Source organism: Drosophila obscura, unplaced genomic scaffold (assembly GCF_018151105.1).
Source record: "Drosophila obscura isolate BZ-5 IFL unplaced genomic scaffold, ASM1815110v1 contig_1, whole genome shotgun sequence".
In the NCBI taxonomy this organism is placed as follows: domain Eukaryota; kingdom Metazoa; phylum Arthropoda; class Insecta; order Diptera; family Drosophilidae; genus Drosophila; species Drosophila obscura.
The window spans coordinates 9,419,658-9,439,767 of record NW_024542679.1 but is presented as its reverse complement, the minus strand read 5'-3'; the positions used below and the strand labels follow the sequence as shown (position 1 = coordinate 9,439,767).

General features: G+C 41.4%; 1 protein-coding gene across 2 annotated transcripts; it reads right to left on the bottom strand.

Annotated features, from left to right (window-relative positions):
- Positions 1–1,904: 1,904 nt before the first annotated feature.
- LOC111079083 (cAMP-dependent protein kinase catalytic subunit 3) lies at positions 1,905–20,068 on the bottom strand. Of its 2 annotated transcripts, none has more exons than XM_022374093.2 (8): positions 19,825–20,068; positions 12,981–13,715; positions 4,926–5,094; positions 4,607–4,716; positions 4,299–4,544; positions 4,045–4,226; positions 3,258–3,335; positions 1,905–2,495 (listed from the first exon to the last, which is right to left on the bottom strand). In XM_022374093.2, the coding sequence occupies exons 2-8, from the start codon at positions 13,624–13,626 to the stop codon at positions 2,370–2,372; spliced, it is 1,557 nt and encodes a 518-aa protein (XP_022229785.2). In that variant the 5' UTR covers positions 13,627–13,715; positions 19,825–20,068; the 3' UTR covers positions 1,905–2,369. The 2 variants fall into 2 exon arrangements, with proteins under 2 accessions (XP_022229785.2, XP_022229784.2); XM_022374092.2 differs by lacking the exon at positions 19,825–20,068 and adding an exon at positions 17,908–18,827.
- Positions 20,069–20,110: the final 42 nt, after the last annotated feature.

Sequence of the window (20,110 nt, the reverse complement as noted above, 5' to 3'; positions counted from 1 at the left end):
GACTATTTCCGCTTGGGTGTAAAATATCAGGAGGCATTCGGCCTTATACAAATCACTTCCGGGATGGAATGGATGAAACGTTCACGTTGTTGCACCCACTGTCGATGGCACACACACACACACACACACCAACGAACGGGGAATGCCACGAGACACTAATACACATGCACGTGGGGCTACACCTACAACTATACACCACACACAGACACAGACACTGGCGTGTGTGTGGGAGAAAGATGTTGATGAAGAAGAGAGGAGCAAAAGCAGGAGCTCCTTTGCTTTGCCTTTTTCTTTCGCCTATTTCTTTTGTCGTGGAGGCAGCTGCTGGACACTGTGCACCGTGCAACCTTTGTGGTTGCCGCTCCCTGGATAATTATATAATTTTGTTTCACTTAATGCACTTTACGATTCGGACGCAATTGGCGCACATTTGTCGCATGATTTGCATAAACATTTTACTGATTTTTACCCAGCACACATACACTCACACACACACGCGCGTTCCGTGACGTACGCACACGCACACAGAGACACACAGACACCGAGAGGGGGCATTTACAATAGAACTTTCTGCTTATTATATTCCGGGGGCTGCTCATTCGCGTTGCGGCGTTGCCGTTGCTGCGTTGCCGTTTACAGTGGGACTTGCTTGGGACTAGTGTAAGCCACTATTTTAACTGATTTTTGGTCCGCTCTCTGTTGGCCAAGAGCCACACGGCAAACGTCGTCAATAAAACTGTGCGCCGTCACCGTCAGAGCTTGGAAAAAATGCCGCGCTCTTTGGTGGCCTGGCCTTAGTTGGATGGATTCCACCCTCCTCTCTCAGCGCCACCCACTCTCTCTCACTCTCTCTCTGCTGTCATACTCTCTCTCTGGCTCTCAGCGCCCCAAACGTGATTAAACGTGTCCAAACGTGTCGTACCCTGCGTAGAACGGTACACGAATTGTAAACAAATCGCAATATAAATACAGCTATCCAATGCTGTAGAGTCGAATTTACGAAAGACGTTCTAAAGTAAATATTATATCGAAGAAGGGATCGAGCAGCTCGTGGCAATAACTAAAGCCCAATAATAAATAAAATCTAAAAGACTAAATTTAAGGAATATATTTAACATTTATTTACCACAATTACCCTACTGCTAACACACTCTGCTACTGAAATCCAGCTGAAAGCATGCAAAAATACAGAGAGAAAAGGAGAGTGTCGCAAAAACACCCCAAAACACAATTCCCGTTTTTGGACACGTTCGGCGCATGCGTTAGCTTTTTGGTTGATGTCTTGGCAAAAGCTATGGGTGGCTATGGTGAATAAATAAGAATTTTATATCTAAAAGTAGTCCCTTAGAGCACGTAAACAAAAAAAGAGAAACTAACCGAAATGATCAAAATTGGAATAATATATATTCTGGGAATTCATTTGTTTTGCCTCTCAAGCCCCTATAAAACATTTAATATATAGCCAAATAATATAAATATAAGTATAGACATGTGTTCGAGATGTTTTCATCCCGAAATAAACCAAAAAGAAGAAACGTCAAACAAAGATCAGGCTCATCAACACTTTCACTAGACGGACTCGTGTTCCTCCGACTGACAGATTTACGGAGCGAAAACTAATCCCCCGTAAAAGTATAGAATAAAACGAGCAGATATATGTAGAATGAGATGAATACAAAGCAAGAAAGAAAAGCTAGCGCTGGGCAGCCATGATTATTATTATTATTATATTATATTATTATAATAATAATAATTATATATTATATACTATATTATAGTATTATATTATATCATATAACATGTATTTCGGTCTTGAATGAATGACAAAACATGCCCTAAAATCGGTGATCCTTAGCTGGCAAGTAAAAGGAACGAATGAGTTAAATCAAGACGACATATATTCAATTTCTATCACTTTATTCAACGTTTTACGTTAATATTTTCATGGTTGTTGTTTAATCGTACAGTTTCTACTGTAAGTATGTAGCCATACTTTTATGGGTGGGTGTGTGTGTGTGTTTGTTGTTTCGGGGGGGGGCGGGATTTGCTCGAAATTTGAACAGTTAAAGTTTAAACAATTAAATATAATAATAATAGATGTCACACGCTAGAAATAACATTACGGGTATAAACTTAGGCTTATTGTACATATAGTATGTATATGTATCTGTTTATATATATGTATATTATGGTATAGTTATGTATATGTAGATGTATCGTACCGTTAGATATCATTGCTTTAGCACAGCACTTTAAACACTTAATTGCCAGTATAAATAATGAATGTTCTTGCCATCGCAAAATTATAACAAATTTTCAACAGAAAACAAAAAAAAAAAAAATGTTCAACGACAATTTATTTCTTTTTTTTAGAAATCATTAAAGTACTGCAAATCTCTTTGGTCTACTGCCTTGGCCGGCTTCCAATCCTGCTCGGGATAATCATCAAAATTTTTGGTATCCCCATCATGATGTACATCGGGCAAAATTGGTGGCTAATAAACGAGACAAATTCAAGGGTAAATAAATATTTATTATTATTTTGATTTATATATTCTTTTAATGATCGAGTATTTATGGGCTTGTAAATTGTTGGGTAGCCCCTTTAGTAGGGGGTTTCGGGATAATAATGGAATATCCAGACAATCGATGATGTTTAACAATTCTATGGCCTCCGCATCTGTTATCCCATATAAGGATTTTTGCTGTGAAAAATCTCTCGTTAATGTGCAAAGATCTGCACAATTTGTAATAATCAATGCTGACGCATCTTGCAGTGTCTCTCGCCTGGCTGGAGGCGTATGTACATACATATGTCTGTACATTTGGGCAATTAACGCCTCCTTATGGGCCCCCCTTTTGTTACATTTCACTCGCACTCGCCTTTGGAGCGTTTTGCTGCGAATGAATCGGTAGATTTATGGGGGCCAACACCCACCCACCAAGCAGCCAAGCACCCAAGCAGCCAACCAGCCAAACAGCCAGGCAGACAGCCGAAATAGACGCTGCGGTCATTAACTAAAGGCATAGAGCTAATTTTCAAAACTGTTTTGTTTATTTGCTTTTAATTACGAAAATGTATAAAAATACATTCGCCAATTCAGAAAAAACCCTCCCCTCAAACCAAATGGGCCAAGCGTGTGTCGCGAAAATCAACATAAAATGGTTATTATAATAATTACGAAATTCGAGACCGAGACCCGGACCAGAGGGGGGGATGTACGAGTGTGTAGGGAATCTCTGAGAACAGAACTCACCTTTAGTTTCTTGTTGTAGACGTCATTCCAATTCAAGTGCTTGAACCAGCGATGCCTCTTCACGTCATCGGCACCGTTCTGGGAACAGGGAACGGAAAGAAATCATGGAAAGAAAGAAAGAAAGAAACCAAATATTAGACGTAAATAACGTATTTGCATTTTCGCAGCTCGTGTTGCGAAACGCGCGACAAATCTATTGAGCAAAAACAGCAAAAAAAAACAAAACAGATTAGAAGGAAACAAACTCGAGGAAAACGAAAAATTATTTCGACAGCATTTATTTAGCTAACTGACAACGAGCATGTGCAGATCTATCTGCGATGTCCAACAATTAATGGTTGATATATGCATTTCAATTTTTAATGCTAAAGCCAGCAACAAAGTCCCTGCCCTGACCATCCAAAAACAAGTGACAAGTGTAAACAATAATTCTCTATAAATAACCCATTTAATAAGCCAGAAATTTTCAACAAATTTGTTGCCAAATTATGTTCTATCCAATGGATGGGATGGGATGGGTTGGAGTAGGGAGAGGGTCGTAAGTGTTTCACAATCGAACAGGTGAAACCAGAAACAATCAAATACAAATTATGACAGCTTTGAAAATGCCTAAAAATAATTTACAGTAGTCTATGAAGGGAAGGGAATTCTAAGAAAGAGCAACTGAAAAAACTTTCTTCTGCCTAGCAAACATAGATCTAGATCTTGCAATAATCGTTTATTTATTTATTCAATTCGTATGTTAGATCTTCAAGAAGTTGCCATTCTCTTGCCATTGTTTTCTCACCTTCATGTTGCCCAGTCGCTTGGTTCTATCATTCACCAACAGCTTCTTGATCAAGTCTTTAGCAATGGGATCCATGTGACGTTCCCATTCGATTTTTCCACTCAATATCTTTTCATATATGCCAAAGGGCTGCTCATCGTAGAATGGTGGATAGCCCACAAGCATTTCATAAATGAGAACACCTAAAACAAAAGCATCAAATATTAGTTGGATGCACTTTAAACGCTTGAACGCTTCCATTTGATTTGGCTTACCCAATGCCCACCAATCGACGGCCTTGTTGTGACCCTTGGATTGTATTATCTCAGGTGCAATATACTCGGGCGTGCCGCACAGGGTCCAGGTGCGGTCCCTTAGCTTTTTGGCAAAACCAAAATCTGTGATCTTCAAATGGCCATCGCGATTGATCAGCAGATTCTCTGGCTTCAGATCACGGTAGACGATTTGTAGTGAGTGCAGGTACTCCAGGGCGCTGACAATCTCAGCCGCAAAGAAGTTGGCTAAATGGATATGCAATCAGTGAGGAGGCTGTTCTGCCAACAATCAGACTTAGATTACTCACAAGTTTGACTAGTAAATTTGCCTGCATTACGCAGATATGTGAACAGCTCGCCGCCGCACACATAATCGAAGATCATATATAGGTTTGAGTCATCCTTTGTGGACCATTCCCTAGGGGATACAAAATATATGACGTTAATGGAATCACAGATCTTTTTACAATATACGGAAAGAATATTGCCAGCTGGTTGTAGTGCCTCTTGCGAAAGTAAAATTCACTCTTCTTTAGAATGATCTACGAGTATATATACTCGTATTCTTTGTACACTTATGATATGTACTGTATATACTGTATATATTTTCTTGGATTTAATACTTACAAACTGATGACAAACGGATGTCGTATTTCGCGCAATATATTCCGCTCATTCTTGACGTGTTCAATCTGCTTTAGACGAATGACTTCGGTCATGGCCAAAATCTTCATGGCACAATACTTCTCCGATATCCGATCGCGACATAGGCACACGCGTCCAAAGGTGCCCGTGCCTGAAGGCGAGAGAAACAAGGGTGAAAGAAAAGAAAATCATGAGTAAGGTATCATATGTACATATATATGTATGTATGTTTGTATGTTTTCCTTCCCGAATGTATTCAAGCAAATAACCTAACCGCAAACAACATTCTTAAATATCGGGGCATGCCCCATTAAAGTGTTTGTAAATGATACGGCAAATGGTCTGGTCGGTGCCACACATATGCACAGACGAACATACATATGGGGGTGGGGTGGGGGAACGCGGTGCATAATTACTTTTTTCACTTTTGAGCACGTTTTGAGGTTACAAAACCAAGCTCTTGGCTTGGCTTGGCTTTGCTTTGCTTTGCTTTGCTTTGCCTCACTATTTGCTGGGGTGTTGGCTTACCATCGCCCATTAGATTTTCTCAACCTTGAATTTTTAATTGGGCTAACGTCCGACGAACGAGTGTGACTAAGACTGACTACGAGGAGAGTAAGTAACTGACAGAAAAGGAAACGTGGAACATGGAACATGGAACGTGCGAGCATCTCGCATTACCTCGCGCACCTAAAGGCCAAGACCAAGTGGAAAATTTCTATTCATTTTCTCTCTTGTTTCGTTGTGTTGTTTAAATGGCATTGGGGGTTGGGGGGATAGCAACAAAACTGCTACAAATTGATTTGTCTTATAAATCAAATGCCCGAAACGCAATCATTTCCCAATGAGAGTGCGGGAAAAGTTTTCCTTTCTGCAGATGCTTTTAGTTTTTCAGCACGTTTGCTGTTGGATGCTGTCTCGATGCTGATGCTGATGTATGTAGATTGTTGCGGGCCGACAATAATTAGCCATGTTGGTGGGGGGCCCATTAGACGCGCCACGTGCGTACCCCGTCATCCTACCCATTAAATTAAACAAAAGCTGAACCAGCAGCTAGTGGGCGTGGGTAGTGGGCGTGTGGCCCCATCTGAGTGCACCTGTTTTAGGCGGTGGTCGGAGTGGGGTGTGGGCCGAGAGCATTACACGTGCAAATCAAATATGAATCTCAGAAGTTGTAATTAATGAATTTTGTGTGCCTTTTGTGGTACACAAATTGGTTTCTCGATTACGTAGCCAGAATGAATCAGCAATGGAATTGGGATTATACAAGAGTTACTGCACGAGGGGAATGGGGAATGGGGAATGTGTATTAGATTATTGCTGATGTTCGCCAGAGACGTAACGAGTCAATGAGTTGATAGTTTTTCACATCTATAATTCCATTCTATAATTATACCCCAAATATTTTACAAATTCCTACACTATTGTTTGCCCAATTTTCAATAAAGAATTAAACAATGGGAGGCCCCCGATTCGAACTTTGAACAGTTTGAACTGGCCACATAAAAACGATCAAAAATAATCAGCTAATAATAATAATAAAATATATACAATCTTTTGTATTTTTTGGCTAAAATCTCTCACTCGATCCGAACAAGATGGGAATGTTGTTTAGCAATTGCTTCAGATTCCAATTCTAAATTTGGATAATCGATGAATAAATATGCGAAATATTCCAGACGATATAAATCATCCAGATATAACTACATCCAATGAGGGATGATTTTACGAGTATGATTGAAATCGTATCAGAGCAAGCGGAGCAAGAATTCCCCGCTCAACTGAGAACTGTACTGAAATCGTACTGCAGACACTGTGGGGCATTCATTCTGTGGGAGGGCGCGAAGCAAACAGAAGAAGGGGGTGGGGGCTGCAAACTATGGAAAGTATTTCCCGGCCGTAATGTTTGAAAAAATATTTCGGCCAGGCAGCAGATCTGCAGTCATGTATGGCACATGGCCTGGGCCATCATGAAACAATAACAGCAAACAGCAAAGGAAAAGTTTTACAAAGGAAGAATTTTGGGTTTTGGATTTGGAAGAGATTAGTTTTTTTTTTTTTTAAATATTTACACATTTTAATGGTGTAAAATTCTATTGAGAATAATTGACGACCAGGCATTCCGCTTGGGAGGCCGCTTCTGGTGACCTAGATATGAAAGTCTTGGCTTTACTTTTACTTTTTTGTGTAGATACTTTTTTGGTACATTGACTTTGCAAATAATCATAAAAGCGATCCGTACTTTCTGCTGCCACACACTCTCCCGTGTGGAAGTGGCATCTTCAGACTTCAGTGATGCTTGGCAACACTCAAAACGATCTTTTAGCACCTCATACACGAGCCACTTCAAGTGCAGCATCGTCTAACGTAAAGGAAAGTGCTTTTACAGACAGTTTAACTACTGCAACTAGCGCTACTACTCGCACTGCCCTCCGGCAGCACCGCGCGCACCTGACGCAGTGGCAGTGGCAGTGGTTGCTAAACGTCTCTGGCCAAAGTGAAATTGTGACAGCTGCAGAGCAGACAGCCAACAAGCGGCGCAGACGCAGAAGCAGATGTGAATGTGGATGCCACGGATCCAGAGCCAGAGCCAGACACAGACACTAGAGAGCAAAGCCAGTCGACAACAATTAAAGTCTGGCTGAGTTGTGGCCAAACCTGTTGTTTTGTGGCAGACGCAGACTCCTTCATAAAAGTTGCAGCAGCAGCAGGCAACCGGCGAAAGATGCAACTGAAAAAAGTGCGTGAAAAAAGGCGAAGAAACATATTTTACATAATACATAAAACTTTCTATTTAACGATGCGATGCCACCAACTGACCAGGCCAGACCATGACAGACCAGGCCAGACCATGCCAGGCCAGGCCAGGCCAGACCAGACCAGAGACAGTTTTCTTCATGGCGCGACAGCGTTCATGGATGCAGTCTCTCTGTCTGATGGATGGATATGGATGCCCTGCCTTACATTTGCATTTGCCCAAAAACAAATAAAAAATCATAAAATATCTGTGCCAAAAAAAAACAAAAAACAAAACGTTAAAATACTGTAAATTGCGGGGCATGTAAATGGCAGTGAATAAACCGACCCAGGCGATGCAATGCTCGTATAAACTTGGCACACTTTTGCCAATTTTTTGCAGCAGCTGCGGCCATCGCAAGTTAAATAAAGTTAATTGCGTTTCATGCAGTTCATTTAAGCAAAGTTTGTTTAAAGATGCATAAATAAAGGAACCCCGACTGAGCGAATGAGAGATACAATCATGGGGAGCTGCAGTGCCACGGAGCCACGGAGGCCAGGCTAAAAATAATCTACACGTACAGACGTACTAGCAAGATGCTTTTAAGTTTAAACAATATCAAGTCAACATTGAGAACTGATCGTCAGTAAAGCTGTTGTATTGTAAATAACGGCAAACAAAAGTGCTTTTCAGGTCGTTTGATAAGTGCTGAATGAGTAAGTTAATTAATGACAAGGAGACTACTAATGGAGGCTGTCTAAATTATATTTCCCACTTAATGCACACTGACAATCCCTCAACACACAAACAGAACCCATTGCCAGAATTCAGATTTCAGATTTCAGTTCTTAGATCATCTGCGTCTACAATTTGATCATTTTAGACAACAAATTCAAAAGAACTGCACCACGGAAGTCGCCCACTGACCCCACAGGCACACCTTGCCCAGCACACATTTCCATCCGATGACATCCCCCCTCCCCCTCCTGGTCATAACTTAAGCGATTTATGACATTTACCAAAGCACATGTTCGTCGATTGGCCAACGCCAACAACCCACCTGCCTGTGCCTGTTCGTGCTGCTGCTGCTGTTGTTGTTGACAAGATTTTACACCGCAATTTACAAGTCACAAAAATTGTGACAGCAGCAGCAGCAGAGGCAGCAGCAGCAGTGGGGGAGGTGGATATCGAACATCAATTCGGAAATATGGAAACTGTAGGGTATGGCTGCAGTTCGAATTGCCAGATGCACAAATGCATTTTTAGGTCACTTTTATTAATAAGACAAAAACAGAGCAGAGCAGACGGCGAAAACAAAAAAAAATGCTGTTTATAACGCAATTTTATATGCTCATTTAATGTTTGAGAAAACGCCGCGACATGCATGCGAAAATAAAGCCAAACCATGGGCGGCAGCCCATCGGACGATTTCCCGAGTCAAGTCTGGGGTGTCCCGTACAGCGGGCAGATTTCTGTGAGCGGCAGCAGGAGGTGCAGGAGGTGGTGGAGGAGCAGGAGCAGGAGGGTGGGGGCGCACATTCGATCTGGGCATAGTGCCAAATAATAATTTCTATAATATTTGCTTATACGTTTGTCCGATTTTGTTGAAATAAAATTTCGGATATTTTCTGTCTTCAAAAAGTTTACAGAGATCGAGCAGCGCAGCGGGGCGTGGGGCGCGGTGTGCGGGTTGCGGGTGCAGTGCTGTGCGGCTGATTCAAATTTTCCATGGTATCATAAATTTCTTGTTGACTGATTTTGTCTTTTCATGCGGCGAGAGCAGCGAATGAAATTATTATAATAGATACACAGACACATATGTACATATGTACACTTAAGTGTAGGTATATGCACGTATAGATCCGTAGATATATGGTTAGATATGGGCCGCCAGGCACTTAGCAGACAAACAAACAAAAAATGGAGCAGGACGAGGGTTGAAAGAGGTAATCCATTTTCCATTTGCCATTTTCCATTTGGAACTGTATGTATGAGTTATACTTTGCAGACGGAACGACGACACACAACTTGTTGTTCTACACACGAACAGCCACTGGGACATGTGTTTGCTATCTGACAGATACATTTAGCTGCTTGAGATTTGATTGGTTTTTATTATTTAAAAATCAATTTATTTGAAAAGCGCAGAAAAAAAATATAAAGCAACTCCCCACCCACCCCATCAGCAAACACCGACACTCTCTCGCTCACTCTCTCGCTCACTCTCTATATTGATTTCAATTGGAAAATGGCAACAATCTTTGGGGCCTTGTTTCGGGCAACAGCTTTATGTCCCAGCTGAAATTGTATTTCCGAGAATCGTGCGTAAATATTTATCTTGTAGCAGAAATCTATCAGTCAATGCGCCCACAAGTCGCAGTCCAACGGCAGCCCACAGCAGATGCGGCAGTCTAAAAGGATTGTCTCTCTGTCCAGATCGGTGATCCGCTATGTGCGATCCATTCATACACAGAAAAAACCCCCCCACACAGGGGCAATTTGTCAACTTGATATATTGGCTGTGGAAGGTCAGCGGTGTCAAGATTGTCACCGATTTCCGCATGCCATTTGTCAAGATGTCTCCCCCCCTAAAGTGAGAGAAGTAGGCCACCAAATAGTCACATGGGGGGCCGTACTTTCCATTGGCCAAACTTCTTTGAGAGATCATTGATCTTTGGAGAACATTTTATAGATTTTTCCAACCATTTTAGATACTCCTTACTTTTCTCCCGGATACTTCAATGATAAAATACCCGCATGCCACGAACTTTCACTCGCACAACTCTGTCCGCTTGCAATCCAGTTAGCCGAGAGCCAAGCATTTCCTTTTGGGAGCAGAGTCCATGCCACGTCGGTGTTAATGGCAGTCCGAACCAGTGATATGACAGCCATCTAACGCCATAGTTTTATGGCCTTTTCCTGGGTATGCTTATGGATCCATCGCCAGGCATGCAGTCAGAACATGCACAAAACAGAAACATGTTTAATTTGTTTGCCCGCGGGAAAAACAAAAGATCTGTTGTTGTTATTCGAAAATTGGCAAAACATTTCTTGGGAAATATTCCCTGAAGGAAATCCCCGTTGCTGTTTTTTTCTTTTTTTTTTGTTAAATTCCATCATCTGCTCTTGCTGAATCAGACACAAGTCTGCAAGGGAGACGAAGATGGGAACTTGTGGCGTGTGGTCCATGAGGTAAACTTTCAATTAATCAATGGAATTTCATACAAGCATCGAGCGAACTATCAATATTTATTGAAAGTGCGTTGTTTTGCTTTTAGTTCAATGCATTTGCTTCCTTCCTCCCATTCAATATAGCTCTCAACATCCCCTGGGCTGGGTTTTCCTCAATTATGGCTACTGCATGCAACGATGATGATGATGATGATGCCCGCATCTCCTGGCCATTGTTCTTATGGTTATTGTTATTATCAAAATGAATAGCCGCAGGGGCAGAGAGATGGCTGATTATTCTTCGTATGCCCTAATAGAAGCGTGACTCACTGGCATTTGTTTTCTCTCCCTCCCCAGTCTCCCAGTCTCGCAGTCCCAATACGAATCGTACTCCCCTGGCTATGCCATGTGCTTGTGCATAGCATGATATCCGCTCTAGTTTATTTACTTTTTACTTGAAGATTTTGTTGAAATTCGTACTCAATACCTTTGCCCGATTCCATGTTTCACTGGCAATTGTTTGAACTTAATGCTAGATTACTCATACGTCGTGTGGTGTGCTATAACACTGGGATGCTGAGAGCCAAGGCGGAAAGGCAATCGCCCGGAATTACTCACTCACTCGACGTGAAAGTTGCTGATTGAAGAATTTTACGGAATGAATTCAGCACCGGAAAGGCATTCGAACATCCCATTCTTGACTTCAAGAGGCAACGGACTAAACAGAAAGTGCAGGCAAGTCTGCAGCACGACTTGATGAGTTTTGTAGTTTCTATGTGGCAGATTAAAGTTCATTGAAAGACTATTAATTACACCCACAACCCCTTTTAAAAGCAGTTTAATTATACCTAATTGCTAATTTTATCTGAAAAGTCGACGAATTAAATGATCTTACTCCCACATTGATTTGAAAGAACTTTCAATGGATCCCAATTGGTTGTACTGAGCGAAAAACGATCGATAAATAAATGTTGCCAAATTACTTTCATGCCACCGCAAAGAGGAGCAAGAGGAAAACCGCTCCACACGTGTACTAAAAGCCAATGCTGCAGTAATAAATCTTGAAAACGTCCCGATTTAGCCTCAAACCGAGTAAATATTTATGCCGCAAACGCTTAATGAGATTTTGGAAATCCCAACCGATGCTATACTAAACTTAAAACATTGCTTAAATGTTTTTCTTTCTTATATTTTTTTTTTGCCACCGTAGACGTCAAATGGGAAAACAAATCAAAATATTATGGGCATTAATGGGTTGAGCGTCCATGCGAGTACGTAAGACCCCCATTCATGATCCTAAACAGAGTCCAAATATAGTACATACATGCGTACATATATGTATGTATGTATGTACTATGAGTGCGAACTACACTTTAAATATTTTCTAAATGAAATTATACGCAAGCCATGGGAAGAATCGCCTTGGCCTCTGCGGTGCCGAGATGCTCATAATAATTATAAGAAGAACATGGACCATCGCCGAGCCCCATTTCAATTTGCGTAATCAATAAGAATTTATTTACGTATAAAACGAATAAAAAGCAATAGAATAACTGAAGCTAGCGTTAAGCTAGAGCAGGCATTAAGGCAGAGGCATACAAAATGAGGTAATAAATATTTGAAATTAAATCGCGAAACGAAATCAAAAGAATAGCAAACAAAATCAAAGCCCAGCGAGAGGGAGGGACATACACACATGCGAGTATATGTGAATCAATTGTATCCAGATGAAATAAGTGAAGACGAAAACGATTTCGAATTGATTGAACAGGTGAGAAAACTCTTAAGGAAACAGAAGTAGAGAATCTCTGTGGGGGGGTGTTCATGTTCCAGCATGAAATATGTTTCAGTGGAAGTCGTTTTGGTCTCTTGCTGCAACTTATTCGATCTCTCCTTGTGATCTCATCAAAACCTTGACTCTTGAACCGACCTAGAACTACTCGTAATGTGTTTTGATAGCTTCACTCTAAACAGTTTCCCCGCCCCGCGCACACGCGCAAGCAAAACAAATGGAAAGCTCCGGGGAGACAAGTTGAAGGTAACCGAAGGAGGCGAGACCTCAACATCAATCACTCCGATGCCTGGCACCCACCTAATGTAAACAACTGTCGCATGTTCGGTTGACTTACCCACAGTTTTGATTATTTGGTAGTCGTCCAAGTGATATTTGCGAACTCCCTTGGCCGTCTGGACGCTGCTGCTCTCATCGGAGTCATCCTCATCCTCCTCGTCGTCGGTCTCATTGCCGTCATCCTCGATGCTCTCGTTGGAATCATTGGTAACATCATCGCCGTCGCGACCATTGCCATCGTTCTCATCGTCATCGTCCTCCTCCTCGTCCACCTCATTGTCATGGTCAGCGGAGCTTGTTGTGGTGGTGGCACTGCTGCTGCTCCGGCTGCTTACGTGGTTCTGCTGGCTCTGCTGCGGCTCCGGCTCTGGCTCCTCCTCCTCGCTGTAATCTGATTCCAAAGGATCTGATGACTCACTTGAGGCTACGCTATGACCGCCGCCGCCACCCACGCCGTGGCTGCCGCTGCCGCTACCGCTGCTGCCATTTGCACGGCCCAATTTGAATGTGAATGTCGCCTCTGTGTTGGTGTCACTCGCTGGAGTTTTCTTCTTGTATGATGACGTCATGCTGCTGTTTCCTTTTCCTGCTGTCAATTTTGATGAGGATCCTGCGCCTGATGTGTTGGACTTGGCTTTGTTGGAGCCGCCACCGCCTCCAGCTGTCAACGGCGTACAGAAGCGGGCGCAAGCGGCTGCTGACATATCTCTGCCAATCCCTCGCTCCTCCTGCGTTTGTCCTGCGTTTATTTTTGGCTCTCGCTTTCGCTGGCCCTCTCCTGTTGTTGTTCTTCCTGCAATTGCATAGATAAAACCACAAAAAATGGATTAGAATTCAATGTAAATGTGAATTTGATGAAAAGCTTTTTGTGGTATTTTTGCCATTGAAATGGGTTTCTTTTTGTGGGCAATATCTTGACGGGTTTTCAATTCAAATATCGATGGGCTGCAGATGGACTTTTAATGCTTCCTGCAATCCTTGATAGAAATTTTAGATTTTACTTATTCAACGCAGCTCTCGCTGGCAGTCTTTTTGTTCTAAATAATTGCCCTGAGGTATATTTTTACGACCCATTCCCATGCCCTATACCTCGTTTAATTAACCCACTGAGGGAGGTGATGGGTGAGTGTAGATGGTTCCCTTTGTATTTAGGCCTGACACACAGCGAGCATGAGAGAGAGAGAGTGTGAGCTTTTGTCGTGCTCATAAATTGAAAGTGAAATGGCATGGCCGCTGGTCAAATGCTGGGCATCGGCATCCAGCAACAAGTGGGCTTGTCCCCATGTCTGTCTCGGGTCTTATCAGAGGACATGCAGGCTGACAGACAGGGGCATTGTCATTGATTGTCAGGATGGGAAAATTGAGTTCTACAATATATATGCGAAAGGGTTTGGCTTTTCTTCTATCTTCCCGACACAATGGAGGCTCCAGTTAATATTACATACTAATATTATTAATAACAATGAATGCATTCGTGATTCAATTTGATGGCTGGCTGGCTGCCTAGCTGACTGGCTGACTGGCTGGCTGACTGGCTGGGTGGCTGCCTTGCTCCAAGTCCCACAACAAAAGAAACACTGAGAGTGTGTCCCCCCCAGACGTGTAACTTAATAGCCGAGACACAAAGCGCCAAGAACTCTCGACTTGACTTGGGCACTTGAGGTCTTGTGGCGTCTCAGTCAGTGTGGCGTCCCGTGTCCGTGTCGCCTGAATGCACTGATGCATTTAATTTAACGATGCAAAATATAAAGGAAATGCCCTGAATATGAAAACTTATGATGCATCTATCTATCTATCTACATATATGGATGTACATATGAATATAAAAATCAATAATCATCTACGAGTTTGAGTACTTACGGCCTGAGTGGCTTTTATTGTTTAAGCGAGTGCCGGATGAATCTAGGCCAGCCAGTGCCAGCCAGTCAGGCAATACGAGTAGAAGAGCATTCAATTGATTCAAAGATTGCACAAAAAGCAACCGCCAAAATGGGGCCTCGCAAAGAGGAAAGGATTGATGAGTAAATCATTAGCCAGCTGCAGCTATTGGCTGCTCCAAAGGCCAAGAATATGACAGTGGATTAGTCAGGCTTGGCAGCTGATATTGAAAAGTAGCGATTAAAATGGGAAATATGAGAAAAGTTCATAGAAAGAGAATATGAATAGAGACTGGATAGAATGAATTCATTTCGGGTGGACTCTATACAGTTCCATTCACAGAAAATCCTACAAAATTCACTCTCGTCTTTTTGTTCTCTATATTTTTTGTTTTACTTCTTAAATGTCTCAGTCATACGTCAATTGTCTCACATCGAAACAGAAACAGATACAGAAGCAACAATATATAATTCACTTCACACGCCTCACGCTCTAATGACATGGCAAATCCCTAGACTTCTGTATATATTATATATATTTAAATATACATAAATATGTTAACTGCGCATCAACTAAAAAAAAAACATTACTAATAATATTTACAATATTTTATTATTGGAGAAACCTTGTCATAATGGAATTTTTTTCGTATTATTTTTGCTATTCGCAAACAAAAATCTTCAAAATTTTATTTGATATTTTTCTTTGTTTTATACATATGTACAAGTGTATGCATTTGTATTTGGATTATTATTATTACACAAACCATGCGAGTATGTATACATTTTATGAACGGTCTGTCACTCAGAATTATTTATGTACGACTTTAACCTTTTTGCACATTTTCGGATAAATGTGAAACGCCAACGCATTAAAATTGCGGAAATATAACTTAAAGTTGCTTGAGGCAGAGTGCAGGGGATTGTTTTGAGAATAATATCTCAAAAAAATTATTGTAGACAATCGCTCGGGGGGGCTGTAAATTAGCCACAGACCCACAGACCAACAGGCTACAGCTACAACAAGTACAAAACAGTCAGACATTCGGTCGGATCTCGGATCTTGGATCTATATAGCCCACTCTGAGCAGCGCCTTCCCCCCCATTCACCTTGGTGGCTGCCAAAAATTGAAAATGGAAATGGAATGGAAATTGGGGTCGTCGTAGTCGTCGTTGCCAGAGAGCCAAAATGTTAAATTGTTGCTTAATCTTCCGGTGGCCAGCACTCTGCTTTCAGCCTGCTTTCGTGAATGGAAAAAGCCCATCGAAAATTGTATACTATATAACATACATACATACATACATATGTATGTACATACGTATATAAATCTTCGAAAAGTTTGCCGAAAAAATCAGGTGAATGAAAGTGAAAATCGTAAAGATGTTTGGATTAAACATAAATCTGAGGAAGATTTAGAAGTGCTATAAATAGTAAATGGCAGTTCCTGTTCCAAAATACACCTGCAACTTAGCGGGTCAATGCACTTTTAGATGCAGTTTATAGTTTGATTATTATGCATAAAAACAAATACAAAATAAATTATTGTGGATTCTCCTCCCTCGGGAACTTTCGATATCACTTCATCATTTTCCTCTCTTTTCTTTCCTATTTTTAACGTTTTGTGTTTTTATTTTCGCCCCAGCTAATTTATTGCTAAAATCTGTCTGTATTCGATTTTCTTTTTTGAGAAATTTCCACTCTCCCAAAATTATGAAACTCTTCCCATGTGGGGGGGTCTCACACACACCTCACATTAAGGCGCTGTGATTTATATAGAATATTAGAATAATATGATGAGATTGCTCAATTTGGTGACTGCAGGCCACTTGAACTCTGAATCCAAGAATTAAATTTACGTTCAATGTTTTGCAACATTTATTAATTCGTTGGCCCTGCCAGCGTATAAATTATGTTATTAATTAATTAAAAGCAACGTGAAGCGATTTGTTCCGATATATACGCATATGTATGGGTGTGATATATGGATAGACGTATCAAAAAATACAAAAAAAAAAAAAACAGCCAGAGGCTTCTCATATTTTTATCCTCGTCATCGGTGTATTTTTGAACAGAGAAAGAGAATTTGTTGTAGGCGTTGTGGGAATATTATTAATTTGCGTCCACCAGGAAACCAAGTATCAAGAAATGTAATTATGAATAAGTGCATGCGTTCGTATTAACGATCTGGGTGTTACCAAAAACGAAAATTCATTGCCCATTTCAAGTTGACAAAATACAGATTTTCCTCGTCTCTCTCTCTCTCACTTCTGTCTCTCTATGGGCAATAAACCCCAAATGGCAATAATCATCAAAAATAATGCCGGCAAAATGTAATAATAACACGACATAAGCCCTGCCCCTGTGTACTCTTCGGGAGGGGTTTCTCGAACTCATATAAGGGCGAAAGAGATTTATGGATTTGTTTTTTTATAGTGCAAGAAGTATTTCCTTTCCGTTGTCCTTGTGCTAGTTCTTAGTATTGTGTTTGGTGATGAAAATACATAAAACTTTTATGCGTATGAGGAAGTTGCGAAAAAAGATTGACGTGTTGTCCTTGACCGGGTCTAAGGCGAGAGAGTTAGTGAAGTGAGGCATGAAGAAAGGCTATTTAAATGGGGTCAACTACATGGAAATTGTGCGTGCACTTGAAGTACGAGGATAGAGAGTAGAAATGCTGGTATATATGGCATAAAGGTGTGGATCCAATAGAATGAAATTCAAGGTAGAAACTGCTATTTGATCCGAAGAAAATAGGTGGGAATAAGTGGAAATCTGTTGCAAGCCAAAGGATGGCCAAAAAGATTACTACTTTCCTCTCTCATATAGGAAACTAGAAATACATAACATAAGTAGTACATAACTTTTCCATTCTAAATATGAAAATAAATCTTTTCCTATTGTTCCCATTTGGCTAATTACAATAATTAAATAAGCACGGCTAATTTTAGTGCTCAATGCTTAATTATCAAGCGAATTGGTCTTCACTTTTTCTATTTTGGAAAGCAAAACATGATCAGATTATTGCTGCTGTGCTGTGCTGTGCTGTGTGGCTGCTGTGTGCTGGCCACTTTTTACACCATTTCGTATGAGTATTTATGATTACTCACCCAGCCAAATGTTAAGAGGCCACAATCGCCGGCTGTTTTGGTTTTTCTTAACGATCGCTGGCGATCTATATTCTTATCTGTCCGTTTTGTCTGTCTGGCTTTGAGTTCTAATTTTTTGCTGGAGCAAAATTTGAACGGTTGCGAAATTGTTAAAAATAAATATGTTACTTTGCGAGCGCACGATTTTTCTTCGGGCCGTCTGGCCGTCTTGCCGTCTCGATTTTTCCCTCTTTCTTCTGTTGGCCAGGCCACAGTATTAGCAACAACAAAAAGCGAAACCCGCAGAAACCGACCGACACAGAAACAGAAATCAGAAATAAACTCAACACTCAGCGTTTTCTCATGGGCTATAGGTAGACCAGATCGACTGGACACACTGGACCCCGGGCGGACAGACGGCGGCGATACTTTGCTTTATTTGTGTCACTTTTTTGTGGGTTTTTGTTTTTGTTTTTAGCTTTAGTTTGTTTCTTGCGATTCGGTTCGGTTTGTCGCGCTTTGCTTAAGAACACAAAGTACCGCTTTGGTTTACAACAACTTCAAGTGTTTTTTGTTTGTTTGTTTCGTTTTGTTTTGCTTTTGTTTTTGGTGTATGCCTTCTTGGGGATCGTGAGATCCAAAAGATCTAGAATTTCCGGTTTTGCAGCTTGCAGTTTTTGTTTGTACCCTGTTGCCGTTTGTTTTGTTTTGTTTTGTTTCTACCTTTTGGCAAGTTGTAACAATTGCAATATGCAAATCAACCGAATTATGTGTAATTAATCAAAAAAGTTGCCACAACGTTCGGACAATTTGATTTTTTCTGAGATTTTCCAATGCCGATTTTGTTCAGTATTATTCAGATTTTCTTATCGTTCTTCTGTTCTATTGTGGGATTTGTATTGTATTGTTGACCAGCCGCTTCCACGTTTTGCACGAAACTGAAACGTAAAATCTGCGAATCGTTTGCCAGAGCTCTCGTTGTCGGCGTCGGTCGGCCCCCACTCACTTGATGGCAATGATGATGGTGTGGCAGTGTGGCAGGGGCAGCAGCAGCAGCACCACCACCAACGAACGAACATTGATGATGATGATGCCGATGGCTATGGCGATGACGATGAGCTGGCTTGGGGGGCTGTCGGAGATGCTGGCGAGATGCTGTGGAGCTTCATTCGATGTTTGTGTTTGCTCTCCATGTGTGTGGCAGTGCCTCTACCGCTGCCCATGTCTGTGCTGTTGCTGTTGCTGTTGCTGTTGGAGTGTTCCTCTTATGGTCTTAAACGGTTTGGCGGCACAAAGTGGCCAACAGGATCAGTGGAAGTACAAGTTGTCCGTGATAAGGGAGCCCATTGTGGGCCATCGTCTGGCTAATTTACACTGTGTGCACCTCTAATACGTATATATGTATGTAGAAGACAGACGTCGGAAAATGTTTTGTTTGTTTTTAGTAGACATCATGGCAACACAGCAGCGAAGAGAAATCTGGGAAATATGTACATACTCGCGTCGTATGTACATATATGTATATTTACGAGCCCTCCCAAGTGTAAGCAAACAGCGAATGGCTCTTCAACAGTTTTTGATTTTGGATATTTTGGATATTTGGGTTTTTGGCTTGGTTCGGCTTGCATGTTTATGTTGATTTTGTTGGCTGTTGTAATCAAGCTTGACAAGGTCAGGCGGCAGCAGTTAGTCGGTTCAGACCAGACGCCTGCGTGCCAGAGCCACATTTCAGGTGGCACATAGTACAATTGTTTTATGCATTTCAATTTGATGTTATAATTAAGCGAAAGCAGGCACGAAATCTTAGCTTGCTCTGCCACAAAATATTCCTATGGATATGTATGTGTGTGTGTGTTGCAACTTGCAAGAGTGTGTGTGTTTTTATGGGCTGCTGCAGTCCTGCTGTCAAGGGCAAGGACAGCCAGCGCTGGCACTCACCTGCTTGAGTGTGCAATGTGGCATAGACGCGCTGTTTCCTCCGACTGGACGGGCTGTCATGGTCCGGACAGGCTGCTAGACAGGCGGTTATTAGTTTTTAACATCCCATCAGAATGTCAAGAAACCACCAATTCACAATTAGCTCGATCGTGGTGAACTTTTCCATGATTTCATTCAAATACAAAAAAAAACCGACTATTTACAAAACATTTTGAATTTTCCCTCCGATATATCGATTGTTCTGTTGACACACGTTGCCAGACTGTTAAGTTTCTGTTATAGATGG

Excerpts from the sequence above, each read along its gene's own strand:
- LOC111079083 (XM_022374093.2), bottom strand. The coding sequence starts at position 13,626 with ATGTCAGCAGCCGCTTGCGCCCGCTTCTGTACGCCGTTGACAGCTGGA. Across the intron at positions 4,717-4,925 it reads CATCCGTTTGTCATCAGTTT|GGAATGGTCCACAAAGGATG; the intron begins GTAAGTATTAAA and ends TGTATCCCCTAG. Across the intron at positions 3,336-4,044 it reads AGCGACTGGGCAACATGAAG|AACGGTGCCGATGACGTGAA; the intron begins GTGAGAAAACAA and ends CCCTGTTCCCAG.